The sequence below is a fragment of the Xiphophorus couchianus genome, chromosome 22, assembly GCF_001444195.1.
Source record: "Xiphophorus couchianus chromosome 22, X_couchianus-1.0, whole genome shotgun sequence".
Lineage (NCBI taxonomy): Eukaryota > Metazoa > Chordata > Actinopteri > Cyprinodontiformes > Poeciliidae > Xiphophorus > Xiphophorus couchianus.
Window position 1 is genome coordinate 30,031,398 of NC_040249.1, and position 24,164 is coordinate 30,055,561.

At 39.4% G+C, this 24,164-nt stretch overlaps 1 protein-coding gene across 3 annotated transcripts in view; it reads right to left on the reverse strand.

Annotated features, from left to right (window-relative positions):
* The window catches only part of LOC114137745 (attractin-like protein 1), a 324,777-nt gene that overhangs the window by 114,174 nt on the left and 186,439 nt on the right, over positions 1-24,164 (reverse strand). For all 3 annotated transcript variants that reach the window (XR_003594084.1, XM_028006550.1, XM_028006549.1), the window contains one exon: positions 11,735-11,813. Coding sequence is in view for 2 of the 3 variants with exons in the window: in XM_028006550.1 (XP_027862351.1) it covers positions 11,735-11,813 (79 nt within the window). In the remaining variant the exon portion in view is untranslated. The remainder of the gene's footprint in view (positions 1-11,734; positions 11,814-24,164) is intronic.

The following is a 24,164-nucleotide window of genomic DNA, read 5'->3' on the forward strand; positions in this document are numbered from 1 at the left end:
GATTCATTTTAAAGATAACTTTATTTATTATTACTGTTAAACTAACTTTATTGACACTTAAGTCTACTGCTGGGCCTTGATGTCACTTGAGTGATTCATTTTAAAGATAACTTTATTTATTATTACTGTTAAACTAAAATCTCCAGCATGGGGAAGTGGGATGAGCTCGGATTTTCTTGACAGGGAAAATGGAAATAATAAATTTTCATCAATATTAAGAAATCTAATATTGCAGATTATTAATTATTGCAGATAATATTAAGTAATAACAGACAGGCGCTGTTAGGAGGTTTTTATGAAAGGTCAGCACACTGATTTATTGACATTGATTCTATTTTGAGATATTTCTGTGTAAATGACTGTTTACTACCGCTAGCCTAAATGCTAACTACCATTAGGTTGACCGTTAACTGGACGTTATTAACCGTTGGTATATTTGTTGAAGAAACAGTTATTTCCCCTTTAATTTAGAGGGAAGTTACAAGATTCCTTGTATCACAGATTTTTTTCAAGCCCTGGTGCATTATATGTATACAATTGGATACCTTTTTTTATTGTAAATGTGATGTATGTGAAGTTCATGATTATCCATCTATGTTGATAAACATGCTTTTATGCTGTTCGTAATATTCAACAGACAGTACAAACGACAGTAATTATGAAATTTTTAGTTGTGTAAACATAAGCTGCTGGATGGTCGTCAGCATGTCAGCGAAGCCACTACTAAACAATCTGATTTCTGTTTTCACAAAATAAAAAGGCTGTTACACACAAATCAGTGCGTCTGCTGTGCCACGTGTGTAACATACTTTAGTTTTTTCTTAATCTCCTATTAAGGAATAATAGGAACTTTGGTACTACAATAACGGTTTTGTATAGTGCTGCTGTACATAAATAAAATTGATCATCCACACATCTGCAGACTTTTGTTTCTTCCCGTCATGCACAAGTATTTGTGAATTACTGAAGAGAATAAAGGTGGCATCCAGTTCCAGCGGATTTCCTTTTGATTTGTTGCCACAGCGGTCATCAACAGAAACCCAGCAACGGTTGGCCACATTTGAACCTTTTCTGCCACCTCCACTTATGCCGAGCCACATAGCTGGACACTCAACATGCACATTGTACAGCACCAAAATACACACAAACTCAAAACCCCCATATACACAAGTAATTTGGCATTCAGTGGTCCAGACAAGCTAATCTCTCAAACTGCAGATTGGAGTGAGCCGAGCCAAGCACTAAGTAATCCGACCATAACGTCACCTCTGTAGAACTGTGGAGGCCAGAGTTTTAGTAAAAAATAATTTTTAAAAATAAAAAACTCCTTAAGCTAAACGCGTCGCAAGATTCATTTAAAAGTTTTTGTTGAGATCTGAAATACTGCCGGCAGTCTTAATAAAAGCCTTCAAGCTCAATGGCACTATAATTTTGACAATCCTTTCAGTAAAATTAACTTTACTCATCCTTTAGCTTTTGAAAATGAGTCTGTGAAAGACCTCAGGGAAGAGTTTACTGCAGCATAATTAGCTCCACAAGCCAACTCGCCAGTTACAGTGCAGCACAGACACGTCCTAAACAAACAGAACAGCCTCAAAACTTAAATTTTAATCAAGCTCTCTTCATTATGCAACGACTTCTCCCCCTCCTCTAATTCAGAGCGGAGCATCTCTGAGCCAAGCTTCTTAATGAGTGGAGGGACAGAGAGGAAAAAAACGCCACAATATGTTAATTGGTTCACAGAAGAGGAGAGCAAACATCTAATTTAAAGAAATCTATGTGAGGGCCTCTGTAACAGCAGCTGAGTCCTTCAGAGGTCAGGCAGCGTAATCTGCTCAGAGTGAGCTTCCTCTTTAGAAGATGAAGCTGCTGAGCTGCAGAGCAATGAAAGACTTCAGGACGAGTCTTCTCAAGCACAAGTGGAGCAGCTTTTGGTCGCAGATGTGAAATTACAGTAAAGACTTCTTAGAGGAACAACATAAGCTTAAGCAAAGTCTTAAACTCTGAAGAAGCAAAGTGGAGGCTTCAGTAATTCAGCTCTCAGGTTCATACTACAAGGTGAGAGTAGACAAGCTCTGACTAGTATTGCTCTGACCTAGTCAAAGTGGTAAAGTTTTCAAATGACACAACAGTGTTTGGATTCATCTTTGCCAGAGATTCAAGGCTCCAACACAAAGTTATCACTACACTGTACAATAATTTTTTCTGTCAAAAACACTGTTGGATCTTTTCATTGTTTCAAAATTACAAATCAATCTAATAAAAACACTTCACCTGAAGCTGGACAGTCGACCTTTGGTCACTTTTGTATTCACACACACCTTTCAGAAAACGGTGCAGACCAGCTTCAGTGTACGTCGCCACAATGCAGGGAGGCTTCCTCTTCCTCCCTGCATCCTCTGCTCTGCAGGCCACCTCCTTCAGGAACAACCACATTATGTTCCCATCCTGGCGTTACTGACCATTAACCATGTCTTATTAATCTACTTGTAGGAGTTATTTTTAGTGAAGGATCGTACAAAATGAACAAAATTCTTCACTGCCTAAGTCAAAAGAGTCTCTCAGCCTTCATACTTCCAAAACAAACTTTTTTTCCAAAACATTTTCCCACGGTTTGTTACTTGAACATGCTTCTGATTTGTTTCAAAATGTAGTTTCTTTGTAGCAAAAATAGATAGATAAATAACTAAATAGCTCTTGCAACTTAGATGAAAATGAAAGTTAACCTAATCTGATCTTGCAAATTCAAAAAGTGGAGAAAAGAATCCATTCAAAGCACCTCTGGTTGTCAAACCTCACGTTTGTGTTCTTAATCTTTTAAATTAAGGGAAAGTCTAAAAGTCGCCAAAGCAATCCCAACAACTCCAAATGCAAAAAACAGAATCACAGATTCTGCCTTCACCCATGTGTTGCTGTTCTTCATTTGAATCAAATATCCTAATCAGATACTGTCCTCTGAATTTTTGACTTGTTGCGTTTTCTGACTACATAACATAAATTTTTTCCATCAGGAGTTGGTTTGTATTTATGTGAAAAATGTAGTTTCTGCTCAAGCACTTAATGCAGTTCTTTATACAGAAATTATATATCTTTTAGAAGTTAAACACATTTTATATGAAGTAAAACTCAATTTGATGCAATGACAAACTACTTGAACCTAAAATTTGGGGAATTGTATCAACTGTAGCAGCGTTAAAATATACCTCTGCTTTTAGCTTGAAATTTGTATAAAAAATAACAGAATTTTTTAACTCAACAATGATGTTTTTCAGTGGAGTTTTGAATGGACCCAAAGTTGTCCTCTGAGTCTGATTCAATGGACTGAATTGTATGGTAAATACATGAATGATGAAAAATGTCTTTAAATTGAACTGGCTAAATGGATTATATTATTTGATTATTTGATTATTTGATAGTCTTTAGGTTTTCTTTTGACCTTTATGATTATTCGCACAGCTAGTAGGAATATTAGGTTTTGTGGATTTTTAAAAAATGAAGCCTGTTGGAGAAAGTCAAAGATCTCTTGGTCTCTCTATGCATCCGCATTAAAATAGTTTGATTGTTTGATCTCATATCAAAAAAGGCTTGCTGTAAATATAGAAAAAAATCACATAGAAAAGCAATTAACAGGAAGCTGTGATTCTATTAATAAGCAGTTTTCTCTATGTCTCATGGCTGCTTGTGATCCATAATTAACGGTGAAGCGATCCCATTTTCACCTTCTGCCTGGGTTCCACACCAGGCCTGCTCTCTGGAGAGCCCGGCAGAGGCAGAACAATGAAGCTTACACTGGAAAACCAATAACTCTCTCCTCTGAGCTGACAGGACTGATACTGTTGTTTTTACACCATGCCACACCAAAAAGATTTTATTTCTGTCTTGATAAACCCTGGTGACTTGAACAGATGGATTATGGAGAAATGCTGTCTGAACATGTGAGAAAGAATTAGCAACACTTCATTGTTAGACTGAATCAGATCCCTGTGAGGCTAGTTTTTTAAAGATCTCAGAATGAATTCTCAGAGCTTTCACCATCACTTCTCGCATTCGCACAACTGGGTAGGAAACCAGCCGAACAGTCAAAAATAATCTGAAATATAGAATAATTCAGTGATTTGATGCCTGCAGACTTAACATGAAGAATCAAATCAACAAAAAAGCAATTAAGCTATTAAATGGTGTTTAGCAATTCAGATGACATTACAGTGGTATAAAAGGAATAATGGAGGAGCAGTATTGTGATGACGTGCTGAAGCCGCAGAGTCAGAAAGAGGAAAAACTTTTTAAAGAGACAGAGGCCCAATTTCAAGACATCTAATTCTAATTCTAAAGTCACATTTCTTTTAAGTGATGTTTGATATATGCAGCAATTTTACAACAACCAGTCTTGATAGGGCTATAAAATGAACATTTAAATGTTGCAATTCATTATTTTTAGGTTCCTTAAAGAGTTGAAGATATGGATGGCAGGGCAGAAAGGATCTCCTGTAGCAGACTGTAGCACAGCGGTCTTACAAAACCTCTGACTAAATACATTCTGTTGTTGCCTCATGTAGAGGATGGTCAGGATTGTCCATAAATTTCTTGATTTTAAGTAAAATCCTTCTTTGCATCATAATCTTCAGAGATTCCACAATTGTCCCCAGGACAGAACCGGAAGAGAACCAGCCTTCTTTATCAGGGTGTTGAGCCTTTGTATACCCCTAGTTCTGATGCTGCTGCCCCAACAGATGACGCTCTCAACAACAGACTTATAGAAGATCTTGCTGCAAACCTCGAAGGATCTGAATTTCCTCCAGAAGTAAAGTCTGCTCTGTTCCTTCTTATAGATGTTTCACTGTTACGTTTCCAATCCAGTCTGTTGTCCAGATGAACACCAAGGTATTTATCTTCCTCAACCACATCCACTTTTTCTCCCATGATGGAAATAGGGTTTGATCGAACACTGTTTCTCCGGAAATCAAGAGTCATCTCCTTTGTTTTGTTCACATTTAGGATGAAATGATTGTTCCTACACCATGACACAACACGGTCCACCAGCTCTCAGTACTCTGCCTCTTGTCCATCTCTGATACACCAGACAAATTCAGAGTCATCTGAGTATTTCTGGAGATGACAGAGGTTAGACTTGTGCTTTTTTTTTTTCCCCAAGATGGCGGCGCGCGTAGACGCAGCGGCTCTGTGCTCACCGACTCGAAGTTCGTCTTTTCCACTTTGCTCGGTTAAAAACACCTACAACCGACAACATTTACTGGCCATTGGTCAAGCAATCGGGGAAAGTCTGTCACAGGAGCTTTTCCGTGTCCACAACATTCCGGTTGATATTGCATGGACACCGGGCTCTCCCTGGATTACAATCCCAGTATCTACGACAGGGCAATGGCGCAGAGATCGTAAACAAAAGAGGGGGTGTCGCAGCGGCGTGTTAGCGAGGCTCAGGAAACAGCCACACAAACCACCGCTACCAAGCATTTTTCTCTCCAACGTGAGGTCTCTCGCTAACAAACTGGACGAATGGAAGCTGTGGATTGCAACTGACAACCTCATCCGGGAATGCTGCATTCTGTTGATCACGGAGACGTGGTTAAATCCAACCATACCGGACCCGGAGATCGAGCTAGCAGGCTACACAGCACACCGACAGGACCGAGCTCCGGTAAGAAAAGAGGAGGTGGACTATGCGTTTATGTAAATAACAGCTGGTGTACGAACTCCACAATAGTTGTTAGCCCCTGTTCTCCAGGCGTGGAGTTCATGACAATTAAATGCAGACCCCGATACCTCCCACGTGAGTTTAACGCCATTCTACTCACTGCGGTTTACATAGCACCGGATGCTAACGCTAGCTCGGCCGTGGGACTCCTGCATGACACTATCAGCAACAACCAGAACAAGTAACCCTAGGCTGTTCACATCGTCTCTGTGGACTTTAATCATGCTGATCTGAAATCAGTCCTCCCCAAATTCCATCAACACGTAAAGTGCACAACCAGGGGTGATAAAACTCTGGACAAGCTGTACACAAACATCAGACAAGCATACAGGGCTAAACCCTTAGCACACCTTGGCCAGTCTGATCACGTGTCCCTGCTATTGATCCCTGCTTACACCCCACTGCGGAAACGTGTCCCCAGTACAACCCGGACTGTCACCATCTGGCCTGAGGATGCCTCTCACAAACTACAGGACTGCTTCCAGAGAACTGACTGGGAGGTTTTTGCACATCAGGACCTGGAGAACTACACCTCAGCAGTCTTGGACTACATCAGGTTCTGCACGGACAATGTCACCAGGAACAGATTCATGAGGATCTATCCGAATAGGAAACCCTGGATGACTAAGGAGGTCCGGGGCCTCTTGAAAGCCAGGAACGCTGCTTTCAGGTCTGGGGACAAAGCACTCTACAGCTCTGCCAGAGCCAACCTGAGAAGAGGCATCTGCCAAGCTAAGGCATCATACAGAGGGAGAATAGAGAAGCAGCTCAGGAGCAACAACACCAGGTGTGGCAGGGTGTTCAGCACATGATAAACTACAGATCCAGCAACCACAGCTCCATCACAGCTGCCTGTCCACAGCAGCTCTGCTCTCACAGTAGAGGAGTGTGAGGTGACGCAGGTGATGAGGAAGGTGAACCCAAGGAAGGCTGCGGGACCTGACGGTGTGTCAGGACGGGTGCTTAAAGACTGTGCAGACCAACTGGCTGGAATCTTCACAAAGATTTTTAACCAGTCCCTGTCTCAAGCCACTGTCCCTCCCTGCCTAAAGTCCTCTACCATTGTCCCCCTGCCGAAAAGAACCAACATCAACACCCTGAACGACTACCGTCCAGTGGCACTCACACCGATCATCATGAAGTGCTTCGAGAGACTGGTGTGGAGTCACATCCTCGCTGGCCTGCCCGCTGAGCTGGACCCTCTCCAATTTGCCTACAAAGCAAAGAGGTCCACAGAGGATGCTGTATCCACAGCACTTCATGCTGCCCTGACCCACTTAGAGAAGCAGGGGAGCTATGTCAGAATGCTCTTCGTGGACTTCAGCTCAGCATTTAATACTATACTTCCCCAACATCTGGTGTCCAACCTAGCAAACCTTGGGCTCCCATTAGCACCTGCAGTTGGATCCTGGACTTCCTAACAGTCCAGAATCCGGACTGGGCGCCCACACCTCCCCTGCTCTGAGCCTGAACACCGGATCGCCACAGGGTTGCGTGCTCAGCCCACTTCTCTACACCCTCTACACTCATGACTGTGTCTCCAACCACCTCAGCAACAAGATCATAAAGTTTGCAGATGACACGACTGTTGTTGGTCTCATCTCAGGCGGGAAGGGGGAGCTGGAGTACAGGGATGAGGTGAAGTGGCTGTCAGAGTGGTGCAAAGTCAATAACCTGCTCCTCAAAACCTCCAAAACAAAGGAGCTGGTGATCGACTTCAGGAAGAACAAAACGGACATCCAGCCTCTCACCATTAGTGGGACCTGTGTGGAGAGGGTCCCAGTGTTCAGGTTTCTGGGCATGGAGTTGGAGGACAAGCTAACCTGGAGCACCAACACCAAGGAGCTGTTGAAGAAGCTCGTACCAGCTGCCGTACCAGACACGCATGTGTCTGGTACGGCAGTAGCACATCCAAACAAGAAGGCGCTCCAGAGGGTTGTTAGGGCAGCAGAGAGAACCATAGGCTGCCCCCTCCCCACTATGGAACAGATTTACACGTCCAGGCTCCACAAGAAAGTTTTGGACATTTTAAATGACTCTTCACACCCTGGCCATGGTCTCTTCCAGCTGCTGCCATCAGCCAAGAGATACAGAGCAATAAAAACCAGGACAAATCGCCTAAAAAACAGTTCTTTCCCGATGGCAATCATGGCACTAAATTCAAAAGCTTAAGAACTTCTGCTCTTGACACCACTTTGTTAAAAATGTAAATTCTGTTGCGACACCTCAAGGCACTGCAACCATCTTCTGATGTCTCTTTATTTCTCATTTTGTACTATTTATTTCTTTATCTTTGTATATTATGTATATACACATAACCTGCATCTTAACTCGAGTCGAGCAAATCTCAATCTCGTTGTAATCTGTTGATGACAATGACAAATAAATCTTATCTTATCTTATCTAGAAGTCTGAAGTGTAGAGATTGAAAAGGAATGGAGAAAGTACAGTCTGCTATGGTGCTCCTGTATTGCTGGCCACCCGGTTAGACGCACAGTCCTTCAGTCTCACAAATTGTGGTCTGTTTGTGAGGTAGTCATAGTTCCAGATGATTGTTGAGGCTCCACCTGTGTCTTCTAGAGTTTCTCACAGAACAGATCAGGTAGTCTCTCCAGGATTTTCATGATGTGGGATTTCAGGGTAACCGGTCTTTAGTTGTTCATGGTTGAGTTTTCTTTGTTCCATTCAGGATGTCTTCCACTGCAACAGAGCCTTCTTTTGGGTCAATCTGTGTTTATTGGATTTTCAGGTCAGAGATTAAGAAAAAGCACAAATCTCTCAATTGGTTTTCTGATTTCAGTTGGAAATTCCTACTTATGTAAAAAAAATTAAATGCAGCAGCATTTCACTTTCCTTATAACAGGCCTTCTGTTCTTAAAGTAAGGAGAGGTTTAACACCCGATGTAAATAAGGTAAAGATCTGTGTTAGACATTCTATACTTCTGTTACAGAGTTTCTATGAAGAAATGGTTGGTGATTGAAATGAGAGAAGAATAATTTTGAATACTTCATGTTTTTGGCCAAGTTGGGCTCAGAGTCATTACTCATCAAAATCTGAGCTTCCTCTACATTCCTTGAGCTGTCCTCAAATCAAGAATTACATTCTGAGTGCTCTCAATTTGCTTCCTCTTTACCGAATGAGAAGAATTAATCATGCAGTTAAAACGTAGATGATTTCATTTCAAATTTGACTGCAGATATTAGAAATGTGGAGGCTAAACAGTCAGCTTTTAAAGTCTCTGCATATTAGCCGTTGGAGATGCTTTTGAAACGGACGAATGAGGGTGACTCAGAGAGAACACAGAAAAATAAAGAAGTAGGGCTTAGATGTAAACAAACTGACGGTACAGTAAAAGCAGCACTGCGGCTCTGCTGTGATGCGAGAGCGGCGCTCATAAATAATGTAGCCGAGTGTCGAGCAGCCAGCCAACAAGCAGAACACGGCTCCTGAGTGAAGAAAACAGGCTAAACAAACAGTATGATGGCCGCTCACAGATGTCTAAACACACATCCGAGTCAGGTATCAGTCAATGTTCTAGAAATAACACACCTGTGAGCAGACAAAGTGGACAAGAGGAGGAAAACAGAAATTATTTGGAGAAGTCATTACGTTTATAATATGGTAAGAATCTTCTCAGCGACCATTTATCATAACACACCACATTAAAGCCAGATGTTCGCAGTATTTACTGTCATTCCTGGGTCAGATGTTTATTTACAATGGAAAGTCTCAGTAGAACAAAGTGAACTGCAAACTAGGTGTAAGTAAATTATGTTAAGGGCAGGGCTAGGCAATAAATCAATAACAATATACAGTATATCACGATAGACATGATCAATATCAATAGATAACACATTTGATGGAATTTTTAATAATTTCCTTGAACTCTGATCCAGAACTGCACGGCATTCTGGGGGATGTAGGCAACAGAAAAGCTTTAGCTGCTCAACCTCCCAGGGCTAGCTAAGCAAAGTGAGCAGAATTCACTAACTCACTCTTTAGTTACCTAGCAACAACCGATTGAGTAACTCACGCAGCAGCCGTTTCAGGTTTCGCCACTGTGAATCAAAACAAACAACGAAGTAGAGGGAAAACTGGTGACAAAACCGGAAACATCACGTTATTGGTGGGCATTAATCGCATTATCGAGGACCGTGATGAATTTCTTATCATAAGAATTTAGATTTATTGTTGTCACCATAAATTCCAGTTAATGATGTCCATATTGTCTGGGTTGTTATTCTTTGCCACTGTTTGTTCAATGAGGGAATTGATAAATCTCAATAAATATGAAAATATAATGCGCAGTTTAGTGATTAAAATTATATTTCCTTATGTGACTAGTGTCCTAAAGACGAATTTTACAATCACAGCTGCTTAAAAAAAAGTATCAAATAGTTCTTAATGTCACTATTATCGTTATCACAAAATAGCATTATTAAGATTAGACAGATGACAGACCAAGATAAGTTACTAATAAAAAGGCAAAAATAGTGAAAAACAAAGAGTAACAAATAACTCCCAAACGTGAGACAGAAAAAAGGCCAAATGGCAGCGTCCTAAAATCAAGAAATCTACAGCAAAAACAGAAAAGTCTGGAATGGACAGAGCTAATTCTTGTTCTACTGAACCTTTGTGTCTCAATTTCAGAAACAGTAGCTCCTCATATTAGTAGCAATAGAAATTAGTTGACTCCATTTAACCCAGGTTTTACATTCTGGTAGGACAAGGAAGAGTTCATGAGAGTTAATATACTATAAGATGTATTTCCTAAATATCTTAAGTTGTTGAGATTTAACTTCATAATTTTTGAGTTGCTTGAGTCAAAATGTTAAACGGAAAACCGGAACTTCAAGCTTTTCCTTCAGTAATATTTTTTCCAAGTCAAGCACTTTATTTATACAAGCCACCTATTTCATTTTCACCTATTTGGTGAGAATGAAACATGCTTGTATTTAGTGAATGACAGATCTTACATGTTATGTTTTCTGTTAGGTCACAATAAATATCCACTATGGTTTGAATCTGATGGATTTCATTTGATTTGATAATCAAATCAATGCACAATACTCATATTAAGCAAATTTTTTAATACAGTAAACTGGTGTTCTTCTCTCAGTGGAATCAGAGGAGATTCAGCCACGTTTAAATCAGTCACATATTTGTTCAAACTTCCTCAAAAAAATAAAATAAAATAAAATATTTTATGGGAGTATCACATAATACGAGTACTTAAATATTTTTTTTATTTTAATTTTTTTGTTGTTGTTATTTATTTTCCTATAAAACACTTTGAATTATTTCCTACATGAGGGGGGCAACATCAATAAACTTACCTTGCTCTAGTAATAAACATAAAGATTGAGTGTAAAATGACAGGTTATTTAATAAACAAAGTTTCAGTTGTCAGTACTCAAGTGGCAACAGTCAGTGCTATGTATGGGGCAAGTTGGAAAAAAGTCAATGAATTACAATTATTTCTTAATGATTAATTAGAAAAACAAAAATAACATCACACATTTAGAAACAAACCATCAATTGTGATTGATAATTAAATATGCTGAAACAAAACTGATTAATTGATTTGGGGTAAATTTCACTGTTTGTGTTCCCTTACGTCTGGGAGTGTGTGCGTGTCGGAGTGCGGGGGTGTGTGTGTGTGTGAGTGTCTGCATGCCTGAGAGGGTCAAGACTAAATCTGAAGCGATGCAGCATCTGTTGATGCTTTAAGTGATATATCACTTCATTCCACTTCGTTTAGCATCACTTCATCTGAGTTAATTGGTTCATGAGGAGTACTAATTAAGGGGAATGGCCTTGTTTACTGTCATGGCAACGCTCATTAGGCAGACATTTCTTTTCCCTTTTTTGGGAACTCGTGACATTAACGCACCCTTCACAAATTGCGAGTAATGGAGTAGTGTATCAGCTGCATCAAACACACACAGACCCCTACACCCCTACACACAGTTCGACAATCCAACACAGACTGGTAACACACAGGAATGGGCGTGACCTACCTCTCTACGCCGGGAAGCCCAACAGGTCTGCTTAATTTTCCAAACCACAGCAGCAACCAGCAGCAACGACAGGAAACAGCTGGAGAGAGGAAAGTGGTGCAATTAGTTAAATTATTGTTGGTTGCTATAATTACTCAGACTGGTTTATGTGAAAATAATAAAAATTAAAATTTCTTTTGCAGCGTAGAATCGGGTAGTAAGGATGTATTCCAAGAAGAACTATATGAAGGAAAAAATAAAAATGTTCAGTAAATGTTTTAGCTCAAGAATATCTGAAATTCACAAAAAGATTTTTGTAAAGTTAACTAAAAGGTTGTACATTGTTAACAAGGAACATTCAGTGACTTAAAGTATAACTTTCATCAGAAAAGCACTTCAAAGACAACTAAATTGTACCCAACGTTATACTCATAACTGCGACGCATGAGAGTCCACGTAAAACTAATTGTTGTGTTAAAATTAAATGTCACATGTAAATTAAAAATCAGACCAAAAGTTAAAGAAATGAACAGCAAAAGGAGGATTAATGACCCAACACAAATCAACTCCGTTGATCTCTGTGACAAACCGTGACAAAATGCTTGGGTTGTGACATTGTGTTTCGCAAAATCTGGCCTTCATTTTTTCAGATTTTTGTACAGAGTTGTGAGATGTGTGTTAACACAAAGAGTCAATGACAAAAGGGATAACAAAGAGAAAAACTGAAGTCTCAAAATATGGATTTTGCATGAATATCATTTAGTTGTCAGAAGAAACTGTTTTGCAACCAAAACTACAGTGGAGTGCTTTAGCTCAAAGCATATTCATACATTTAGAAAGGCCCAGCCAAAGTTCAAACCTAAGTCCAATTAAAACTTGTCAAAAGCTTAAAAATTGCTCATAATGATGATAGGAACACAGATCATTTATATCTTCTTCCATGCTTTCTATCCTTTTTAATACACATGTTCAAATGGCTTACCATGTTTAACAGCAATTTTAATACGGTTCTATTTCTGTCGTTACTTCTTCATATTCTTGTTACTATAACAGAGTATTCATTTTCACCAACTTGAACATTTTAAGATTAACTTCACAAGTAACTAGCAAAATTTTTCATGACTGAAGGGATAAGTTTATGATATTTAATTTATGAATTTTCCGAGATTATAAAGTCAGACATTTGCGACTAGTGACAGACGTCCTCTGAGGCTTAAGAGGTAAATTTGGAAGATGAGAATCTGGACATTTTCCAAACTTTACATGACAGATCTGAGCTTTTTCCTGGTTCATAACAACATTTCCCGTGTGCAAAGTCACCATGATCGCCTCGAACGAAGTCCAGAATACACAAAAAATAATTATAATGTTAGAAAACTTTCGCTTTTGTTCTTACAAGGTTCTGACTTTACAATGTCAGAGAATATATGTGTTTTCATATTGTAAATTTATGCCTTTTACTGTGGAAAAGTGTAATTTATGTTTTGCAAACTGATATCTTTTCAACATCAGAGAATGTCCAAGTACTGTCTTGTAAATACATGTAATTAATTTAGATTTCTGCAAGTTTTTTGGTGGAAATTTACTCTTCCATAGCCAATTTCTTTAGCCTTGTATCTAATTATTTTACCTTAAAAAATGTGTAATGTTTGTTTTGAACATTGGACATGTGGAACTTGTTTCTGTGAAATGTTGCAAACTAAATACCATGACAACTAAAATGCTGTTGCTTGCATTATCATTTTTTTTTCTTTTGGAAATGTCATTATGCCTTTTTATGTGGCAGTATATAACTGTACACTGCAAATGACAAATTTTCAAACAGCATGTGTTTCCTGCTTTTAGCAGCCTTTGCTGCAGCAAAAAAGACAATGCAGAGAAATGTATGGTGGCAGAGCTGAATGTTCAGTTATTTAGCCACCGACTCCAGCAAATTTGAACAAGAGGAGAAAAATTCTCCAGAAATCTGAGCGATACACAAAACCGCAGTGACCACAGGCAGTTAGGGGGTTTACAGGACAGCAAAGAGTAGAGAGAGGTCAACCAGCAACATGATGCACTCCAACAAAGAACAAGCCTTCCTGTTCACCCGCACACATGCACACCCCTGCACATCCCCGCACACACTGTTTTAAAGTTCAGTATCTGGAGGGCTAAGTTATTGGGCCAAACAAAGACCCTTTCTCACACCACAACTTCTGACAAAAACTCAAAACAAGCGCACCCAAAGTTCTAACAACAGGAAGTGCTTAAGAAACTGCTGAGAGCAGCAGCTCTGGGACAATTCTCCTCTTCATCCAGTTGAGGGAAATAGTGTCAGTTGCTGTGCGCATGCTTCCTCCGACGTCTCAGAATGGAGATGGCAGTTTTGTTAAGGGTACTGGATCTGTAATGAGCCTGACATTTTCTCAGAGTCAGTGCGCCGAGGAGGCAGCAGCCTGGGCTTCTTCAGTCCGTTGTTGACGTCAGTGAACCAGGAAATGAAATCTCCCTCTGGTGATGAGGACAATACACTGACTGCAGCTGCTGCTGGAGGAAAACCGATTGGCTCAAGAATCCCAACATGGTTTCCCTTCATGGCAGGACTTACAACTGTTATAAGTTACCAATTTATGTATGTATAAATGTATCATAAATTAAAAAGATAAATGGCTGAGCTCGGGAAATCCAAATGAAAATCCTTCAAGACTATAAAGTTAAAAGATTCAAACATACTAAGAAGGTAGTCGCTTGTTGACAAATGTAGATATAACAAGCCGTTTTGCTAGCAACTTTACCTGTGCTAGCTATTAGGATATTACAAATATTTTGTTAGATTTTACTGGTGACATTAGCAAGTTAGCTATTAATTACAAACATCTACCACATTAGCAACTTGCTAGTTAGAGATGGGCACTATGACGTCCCCCCTCACCCTCCTGCTGTGTTACATTGTGGCCTGCTAACTGTTCTTCAATGAATGTCTTGGAGATGAGAGGCGCTTATGGTCACGTGTCCACCTGAACCATGTATAAGGAGCTTTCATTCCATTCATGGCAGATGAGAGCCAGAGGCCTTATCCAGAACAAGATCCAGAGGTGGAGCCGGAGCTTAAGCCAGACGGCATGGGGTCCGTCGTTCGCTTGACCTGGTGTGGGAACCAGTCTGTGGTACGGATGTTACAACATGGGTAGCCGTGGCCATTGTACAAGTGAGTGAAGTGTTTTTGGGGATTGTGTATCAGTGTTGGTTCTGTTTTAGTGACTGTTTAGTGACTGAACAATTTTTCTGGCCGTGTCAGCTCATTTCCAAGCCCAATCAGGTTTTGAAACTGTTCCCTTTAAGTCCAATTATTGCAGCATCTGAGCCATTTGAGCATTTAATGATCGACTCCGTGGGCCTGTTACCTCGCTCAAAGGCTGGGTCATCATATCTGCTCACTGTGATGTGTCAAACTACACGTTATCTAGCAGCTTATTCATTATGCACAATAACTGCTAGGTCAGTTGTACATGCGCTTACTCAGTTCTTTTCGGTGTTCAGCATTCCTAAAGTAATACAGTCTGACCAAGGAACAAACTGTTAATCACATTTGTTCAGTCAGGTACTGAAACAGCTACGGGTGCGACACAGTAAAGCGAAAACTAGAGAAAAGCATAACCAGCCATTGAGTGAATGCAGTCTACTTGGATGACGTGATGGTGTACTCTGACACGTGAGAAGAGCATGTGGAGCATTGCTGAAGGAGACTCTGACAAACACAGCGTTGGTTCATCAGTGTCTGCATTAGTTTCCAAGACAACAGTGATAACTAACTTTAATTGAAGGAACATAGCTTTTAACATGTTAATAAACAAGTCACATTAACGCTATCCACTATGTTAGCAAGTTTATGGTAACATTAGCAGTTACATGCTAATAAGAAATACAAATATAGAAATGTTTCAGCTAAATGCTGACATTAGTATTAATTAATTGCTACAGTCAGCATTTAGCTGAAACATTTATATAGTTGTATATTTAGCCAGCATTAACTTAATGCTAATGCTACCATAGATAAGTAGTCTAACAAATATTAATAAATGCAATTATACAAATGTCTGAACATTGGAAATATCAGTTGTTTACTGGATTTATCCAAATATTTAATCAATGACATGACAACAGATAAATGCAGGAGTATAACATGGTATTTACATATTGTAATAGATTGCATTAATGGTATGCATTTTTTTATGCCATGTTGTCTGAGAAGCTCTTAACATTGTCTGCATTTGTTTCAGATTGCTCAAAAGCAATATTGATCAAATAAAATATTAAAGAGCAATTCTTCCAGTATATGCCAACATATTGTCTTATTTGGCTTAACATAGGAACCTATTATATGGATTATTCCCAGAACAATTAAAGATTTAAAAAGAATCCACTGCAACAATCCTCTATTTTGACTTTCTGACTACCCTCCTGTGGACAGGACTTAAACCTGATCAGGCCGATTATTCACCACTTTCACTGTCTTACCTCAGCTCTCCATTATGGGGTTATAAGACCTGAGCTTAGGACATCAAACCAATAGAGCAGAGTGGCTAATTGTTGTCATTACAGAGGCATTAGGGAGGAGAATGGAAAAAAATAAAGAGATTCCAGTGGGTTTGTTAACATTCAGCTGAACCACATTACAGTCACAGTTTCTAAGGTTATTCAGCTACAAGTAAGAGCAATCAGGCTGGTTAAACAAACTGTGGATGTTGAAGTACAACATCCACAGTAAGTAGTAAGCAACTAGTTTTAGGAAGTAAAATAACTATATAAACAAACACAATTTATTTCAGAGCCTAAAACTTAAAAAAAAAAGATAGAAAAATGACCATGTGACATCATTACTCTGGGACCAATCTGAAGCAGTTGCTGTAGCTTAAGGTGACCAGATTTCTGTCTGGGGACATTTTCAGCTTGGGGATAAATAGAAATACATTCATTAAAATGAAATGGACTGCGATGGATTGGCAACCTGTCCATTGCAGTCTGACAATAAAAAGCTAGTGTAACAGCAGGGGGGGTGTCCTGCCCCAAGTGGAGGAGTTCAAGTATCTCGGGATCTTGTTCACAAATGAGGGAAGAGGGGAGCAGGAGATTGACAGGTAGATTGGCGCAGCGTCTGCCGTGAAGCGGGCCCTGTACCGGTCTGTCGTGGTGAAGAGAGAGCTGAGCCAAAAACCGAAGCTCTCGATTTACCGGTCGATCTACGTTTCCACCCTCATCTATGGTCATGAGCTTTGGGTCATGACCGAAAGAATGAGATCGCGGATACAAGCGGCCGAAATGGGTTTTCTACATAGGGTGGCTGGGCTCTCCCTTAGAGATAGGGTGAGAAGCTCAGTCATCCAGGAGGGGCTCAGAGTAGAGCCGCTGCTCCTTCACATTGAGAGGAGCCAGGTGAGGTCGCTCAGGCATCTGGTCAGGATGCCTCCTGGACGCCTCCCTGGTGAGGTGTTCCGGGCACGTCCCACCAGGAAGAGGCCCCGGGGAAGACCCAGGACACGCTAGAGGGACTATGTTTCTCAGCTGGCCTGGGAACTCCTTGGGATTCCCCCAGAGGAGCTGGAACAAGTGGCCGGGGAGAGGGAAGTCTGGACCTCCCTTCTGAAGCTGCTACCCCCGCGACCCGAACCCAGATAAAGTGGAAGAAAATGGATGGTTTGATGGCTTTGATTTTATTAGGATAACTTCAGCTGTATATATTATCAAACAGCAGCTTAACAACAATTCTCAAGATAAAATGTATCTTGTATATTAAAGATAAAATCTATCTTATTAGCAGTCCCTTGACAGTGTTTAGGACCTCTTGCCACGACAATTTTCTTTGTCTTAATATTTCCTCTGTTTTGTTCCTTGCATTTAGATTCAATGTCTGTGTGTGACAGATGTGTCTAACCATGCTGTGTTTTGATTGTTGATTCTATCTCGCATTGTGTTTCTGTGTTTGTAATGATGTAAAGCACTTTGAAATGCCTTGCTGCTGAAATGTGCTATACAAATAAAATTTGATTGATTGATTGACTTATGAAATACAGAACAAATCGTATCCCATATCGGATTGACATATAACTTCCAAATAGAGGACGATTTCATATTTTATAGGATGGATGGTATCCCTAATTTGTTTTAGCATTATTTTTACCGTGAATCAAACCTTTTTGACAGCAATGATCAGCCCAGTCCAAGCAATGTAAGTCAATACCATCCCAGGACAGCGCAAGCTACTTCCCAGTCGGCGGTGAGTAGCTCGCGCTGTCTTCAACTCTGCTCTTTGAGTTTTGATTTTTTAAAGGCGACTCGCTCTGCTCTTTTGCGCTGTGTGTGACAGCACCGCCAACCATCAGCTACAGTAACAGCTGTTGTTGTGCGTAACATGCTAATCCGTACTTTATATTTTCGGTTACCATAATAACAGCTTAAACACACACACAACACACATAAAAAATAAATGTCATTCATGAAACGCAAAATCGGGGACATTTCCGGGGACAGCTTTAGCCTGGGACAGGTTGTCTAAAATGAGGACTGTCCCTGGAAATCAGGGACATCTGGTCATTCTATTGTAGGTGCTAATGGCTACAGCAGGTGGCTATTGGCTACAGCAGGCAACAGAAGACGTTTGTACCTGGCTTGAGGTAAGTAATTTAAAACAAATTTAAAATTTCTTGGAAATCTCTTGACTAGAAGGTAGACGTGAGCATGAAGTATCCTCTTCTATTTACAGAACTATTGTGGCAAATTCATTCATCTCCTACGTTAGCTAGGCTGTTTAATTAGCCTTGTTAGCATTTGCACAACAGACATTACCCCATTTAACAGAAAGAAATGTTATTTTTTGTAGGAATGCAGGAATATACAATTTTTCATGTTCTGTGAGATACTGGTTATATTGTTTTTAAGCTGAAAATTGTCAAATGTAGTAAATTAAGTGTTAAAACACTTTTTTTAGTAGGTCATTATTGAGTTATATGCTACAAATGTTTTCAATTATTTCTTTTAATACCTCCTACACAGGTTTTCAATCTGATTCACATAACATTCTTTTTAGTTACATTTGGTCTGTTGATGTAATACATTGGCTAGATGGTTAATTTAGTTGTAAATAAAAACATCACTTATATTTAATTATTACAAATGTTTTATAACCAGTTTGAGGGCTTTGAAATAAACTCAAACTTTATGTGTAAAACTGTTACACTAATTCAATTAAGTAATATCCAGTCTTGTGATTCAGAGTGTATGAACTTAGAAGAGCCTTTGCATTAGTGTGTCTGTCTGCTCTTAGCTGATGCAACTTGACTTCAGCTAACAACTACAGAAAACAGTAACTGCATCCTGCGACAGACATAAACAGATATGAAGGAGAGCACCATGAAACAGCTTAACGCCAGCAGGCAAGCTAAAATCAATAAGCTATTCGTTGAACATCGGCCACAAATAGCCCATGATCAGAAACAGCTTTCTATCTGCAGAGGCAGCAAATCAACTCTGGCTGCAGAAACAAACTGAGGTGAGGCTTCACCTCAGTGAAGCCTCTGAAATATGAGTGCAAAACATATTTCTGCTGAACCGTGTTCTGCTCTGCCGGTAAAATTCCCAAATTAAGGTGGCAACAGAGAGATTTTTTCTGCATATCTGAACTCCTTATGATTTACCTACCAAGCTTTGCTAGGAACTAAAACTTTCATCAAGTGGTAAACATGTGGGGAAGTTTTGCAGCACAAAAAGCCACTGCACTAAATTAGAATTTTTATCCTCATGTAAAGAATTTAATTAAAACTGATTTCACTAATTTTGTCAAAAATCTAGCCTAGATTTGTGTAAAATAGGACGGGTGTGCTGTGTTCAAACTTAAACATGACCTTCTTTCTTCACTGTTTTTATATCACAAACGTTAATCCACAGAATCTGTATCCCATGTACAACAGTCTCATCTGGACCTGACAGTTACTTCAGTTTGAAAGCTTTAAGGCTGTTTTCACACCTGATGGTCTGGTAGATTCAATTGGGGACCAAAATTACAACATTTGTTACATTTTCACTTGGTGTGGTTTGCTTTCACACTGCACTGTATCAAATGAACCAAATCATTTGAAAAAGATATTTCCCTTAATGAACCAAATCATTTGAAAAAGATATTTCCCTTCCTCGCCTGTGGTGGCACTGTACCAAGAACCACTGAAGGAAAGCACACAAAAACCCCTGAAGAAGATATGAGTGCAACTTCCTTCTTCACAAAATGTAAACAACAATGGAGTAATGCCAGATTTTGATGTTGTAGGATTTTTCTTTTGTCTTTGAGAAAAGAGAAGGAGTCATTTCTCCCATTAGCGCTAAACTCTTGCATTTGTTTTGGTTGTATTTACCCAGAATGCCCTGCATTGTAGTTCGCTTCCTGCTTTTGGAGTGGTCTCCGGTCCGCTTGGTGTTCACATATGCAATCAAAGTGAACCAGAGTTCACTTCAACTGAACCGAGGCGGAGGTTTGTAGACGAACCACTGTTCATGTGTTTGGTCCCAAATGAACTGGACTTTATAGGCAAATGAACCAGAGTTTGACTGAACCGGGCTGTGTGAATGAACCCTAAGTCGAATCCAGGGTGATCAAATCCATTATTATGTTCTGAATCTAATGGTCTCCATAAGTTCCAATATATTTAAAGTAGAATACATTTGCATCGCAAAGTGAACTAATTCATAATATTTAACTCTAACAATTATACAAATATTAACATTGTTAGCTCTAATAAAATGTTTTGTGGACGTAGAAATAACTTCCTGAAAAAAAGGCAGAGAATGAGATATAATTCCCATTGAATAATTGATTTTAGTGAGTTACTGGCCTGCCATACTGCTTCTGATTCAGACAACAGAGTAGGCCAAAGAGCAGGAGATGACAAAAAAGCATATTTGATCAAATAAAAAAGGATAGTGAGAACCTTTTAAAAAAATAAATCAATCTATACTGACAAGAAAAAACAAGATATATTACGTTCAAAAATTCAGGACAGCCACTGTCATAGCTCCTTAATATTAATGCCGTCAGTGCTCTTTATGTGAATAGTTCTGGTCAACAGAGCTTTGTTGCTTAAAGTTAATCTGTTTGCTTTTGTTAAAAAACCATCAAGTTGTTTAATAATGCAGAAATTATGCGCCTCCATCTTGCTCCAATACACAAATCCTGTTTAAGCAAATGATCTGCAAAAATAGCACCATTCTATGAGAGCTTTACCTCCAAGAAACTTTTACAGTACAATTTAGAGCCTTCCTGTACGATGGCAAAATTTAAAGAAGATAAATAGAGTGAAGTGCGGGGCCGTAGTAATAGTTTAACTTAGAAATGTCTTGTAGAATTGGGCCTGTGTGTTTCCTGTCCTAAAGTTTTGTGAACTCTCCTCCCCTTACTGTATGTTTTATCCTCCCCTAAACATTCTCCATGCATATTCCCATTTCTAACAAAGGAAGGAAAAAGGCAAAATGGCTGTAATTATATTGCATTTATATCTTTCTTCTCCACGGCCCCGAATTCTAATTGGTGACACTGCAGTTCAGCTCTGTCCAATTACTTCCAGTCCTCACTCGTCTGATTAGCAATCAGCTTTTCTCTTTCCCAACGGAGAAGCAAGTCGACCAGAGTCCAAAAATTTACCAGCTTCCCTTCAAAAGTACACAACCTGTCAACGTTTAGCTTTCAGCCAAAGTCGGGAAATCTTCGGATACCAATTAGGCAACATATATGTTCACTGAATTTCTCATGTGGGTAGAGTAGGACTCATGACAAACAGCCTTTAATTGTTGCTTCACACATCCAGTAATCCAATTAAAACCAATTCCTGACTTTAACCCTTAGCTAATCACTGTGATGCTCAGAAAGTTATTACAGAGGAACACCAACGTCAGAGCAGCTTAAAAGTGACAACACGTCTAAATGAGCAGCTTCTCAGCCAACATTTCAGACTTACTTCACTTTCTGATAGTGAAGAAAAGCAGTTACAGTTTTGAATGAGAGAAGCTAATGTGTCTACAAAATGTATTCACTTCCTTGGATCATTTACCATTTCATTGCAAAATTTTACATTTTTTGACAAAATAAATTACAAAAAAGTCGTTAAAGTAAAAGAAACTGATTTCTTGTTTTTTTTTTTTTTTTTTTTAAAGACAATTAAATATTTATTTATTTATTTTTTTTTTTAAACCAAAGTTGATTTTGGCAAAAATAAAAAAAGAAAAAACATCACAGTCCTTTATTTTAGGAAGGTGATAATGTGTAACAAAAAAATAAATGATTTTTTAAATATTCAGCCCCTAAAAAGTGGAGATCACATTCCTTTTACAGTCACTGTATTGCCTGTAACGCTGGTGGTAAAATGTCAGCAAATGACTATGTATATAGTCAATATCAGGACATGTAATTAAAACAAATAAATGCATATAAAATTATAAAAAAAGAGCAATGACTAAAACTAAACTTAGAAAAGACCAGAAGTCAGAGAGCTTAACCTTTTCTTACTGGGAATCTGGTGCAGTGTAGAAGAGAAAACTCAAACAGGGAAGTGACTCATACACACACACCAAACGTTCCCGGCAAACAGCAAAGATGTCCCATACTGATGACATCACCCGCCCCCAGTACGCAGACCTAAAGGCCACGGATGTCCGGACGCAGATCTCTGGGCAATAAAATGGCTCACACATACTCCAATGGCTGCACAGTGACAGACAGTTAGCCGTGAAGACAGCGAGGAGCACACGCATGGACAAACACATCCACACGCAAACACACGCAGAGACAAACACACACTTTGTCCAGCGTTCTGGCTGAATGGCAGGATTTCACCTGAAGACTTCTTTCCCCCAAAAAAATGTCTCTTTAGATCCGGTGACAGTCTGCATGGCTGTGAGCTCAAACACCAGCGAGTCTCATCCTATCAGTAATATCAGTCTTTGTGGAAACGTTGCTTTGAATTGGACTCTAACTGCGCAAATTAAATTGTGTCACAGAGCCACAATTTAATCATTGATGAGTCGCATTCCTCAGCTTCCCTAATAAACGTTGTGTCACATGAAGGGACCGGCACTTATGTTTTGCTTTTAGGAAGAATGATATGAATTCTGTCAAACTCTGTTTATTCAATTAAGATGTCATTCCGGTACTTCGGACAGGCTGCGGACTTGCTGCTTTTATGCCCTAAAAGTAGTGGATACCAAGAACATGAGCCATTTTTTTTATATCTATGCAAGCAGAATTTGACTTGTAAAATGTTTTTATTCTTCACTAAGACAAGCCCTTTATGTTCTTTATAACATTTTGAATCAAGCAGACAGTAATAACCCAGCATTTACTTAACATTACAAATAATGTTGCACCTATTATGTTTCTGTTCATTTTAACTTGAACTACAGACTGAAGGCCTCAGTCGTCCTGCATCCACCAGTGTCAGTATTCTATTGGAAGCAAATATGCTCTGTGAACTAAAAATTCAGCTCATGCTAAAAAAAAAATAAAAATTGATGCAGAACATACATGGTGCCACAACTCAGCTTGGGTGGCACCAAAAAGATGAGAGACAAGGAGTTAAATGAGTTTGTCAGGTAGTTTCAATTGTATAAACAATGTGTAAGTAATTTCAGAGGTCCTGCAAACTCAGTCAAAAGCTACCATAATATGTGTGAATGTTCAAACATTTTGGTTCCTTTTCATCCAACAAACGGATGTGCCTTGCAGCTTCTAATCTGGCAGTTTTACTCTTTTATAGAAACTCTGTCTGACAACATTTTAAATTTCAAACTGCATTGTGAGGAAATGACAGTGTCTAACCCCGCCGCTGTCTGCATGTCGCTTCATCCAGTAAAGTCAAAGATCAGCTGCTGGGAGTCACTGGAGCAGCCTGATGCACATCGAGGAAGAGGAGCTGCAGGCAGGTGAACTCAATTTAACTGGAATCAAACGGAATCAGTTCACAATAAGTTTAGTTTATGATGTTCCAACATGCACAACTGTGGTAATCTTGTTAATCTTGTGGAAAATGTTTTTTCTTTAGGAGGAAGCCAGGCTGTGGTGCACAGTCTACTTTTCCTCTGAGTATATGATTTCTCACTGACCAGCATCTGCTTTCCATAACTGAGATAAACCTACATATTCAGACTCTTTTTTGTTATTTAACTATTTCATTCATTGGTTTTTGAAGGCGATTGTTTGCGCCTGATTTTATTTAGAGGTATTAAAATAAAAGGGGGCTGAATATATCACATCTCTGATTTTTTTCAGTTTTTTTCACCTCACAAATATGCGCTTAGATCGTTCTACATAACAGACTTCTGTCTAAGTTATCTCTTGTCAATATTTGCTGTGAATATAGCTATGAAAGCCTGATAGTTGCTGTGATGCATTTTCTCCTGTTTCTATGACGTCACAGCGACTAATTGTGGACTC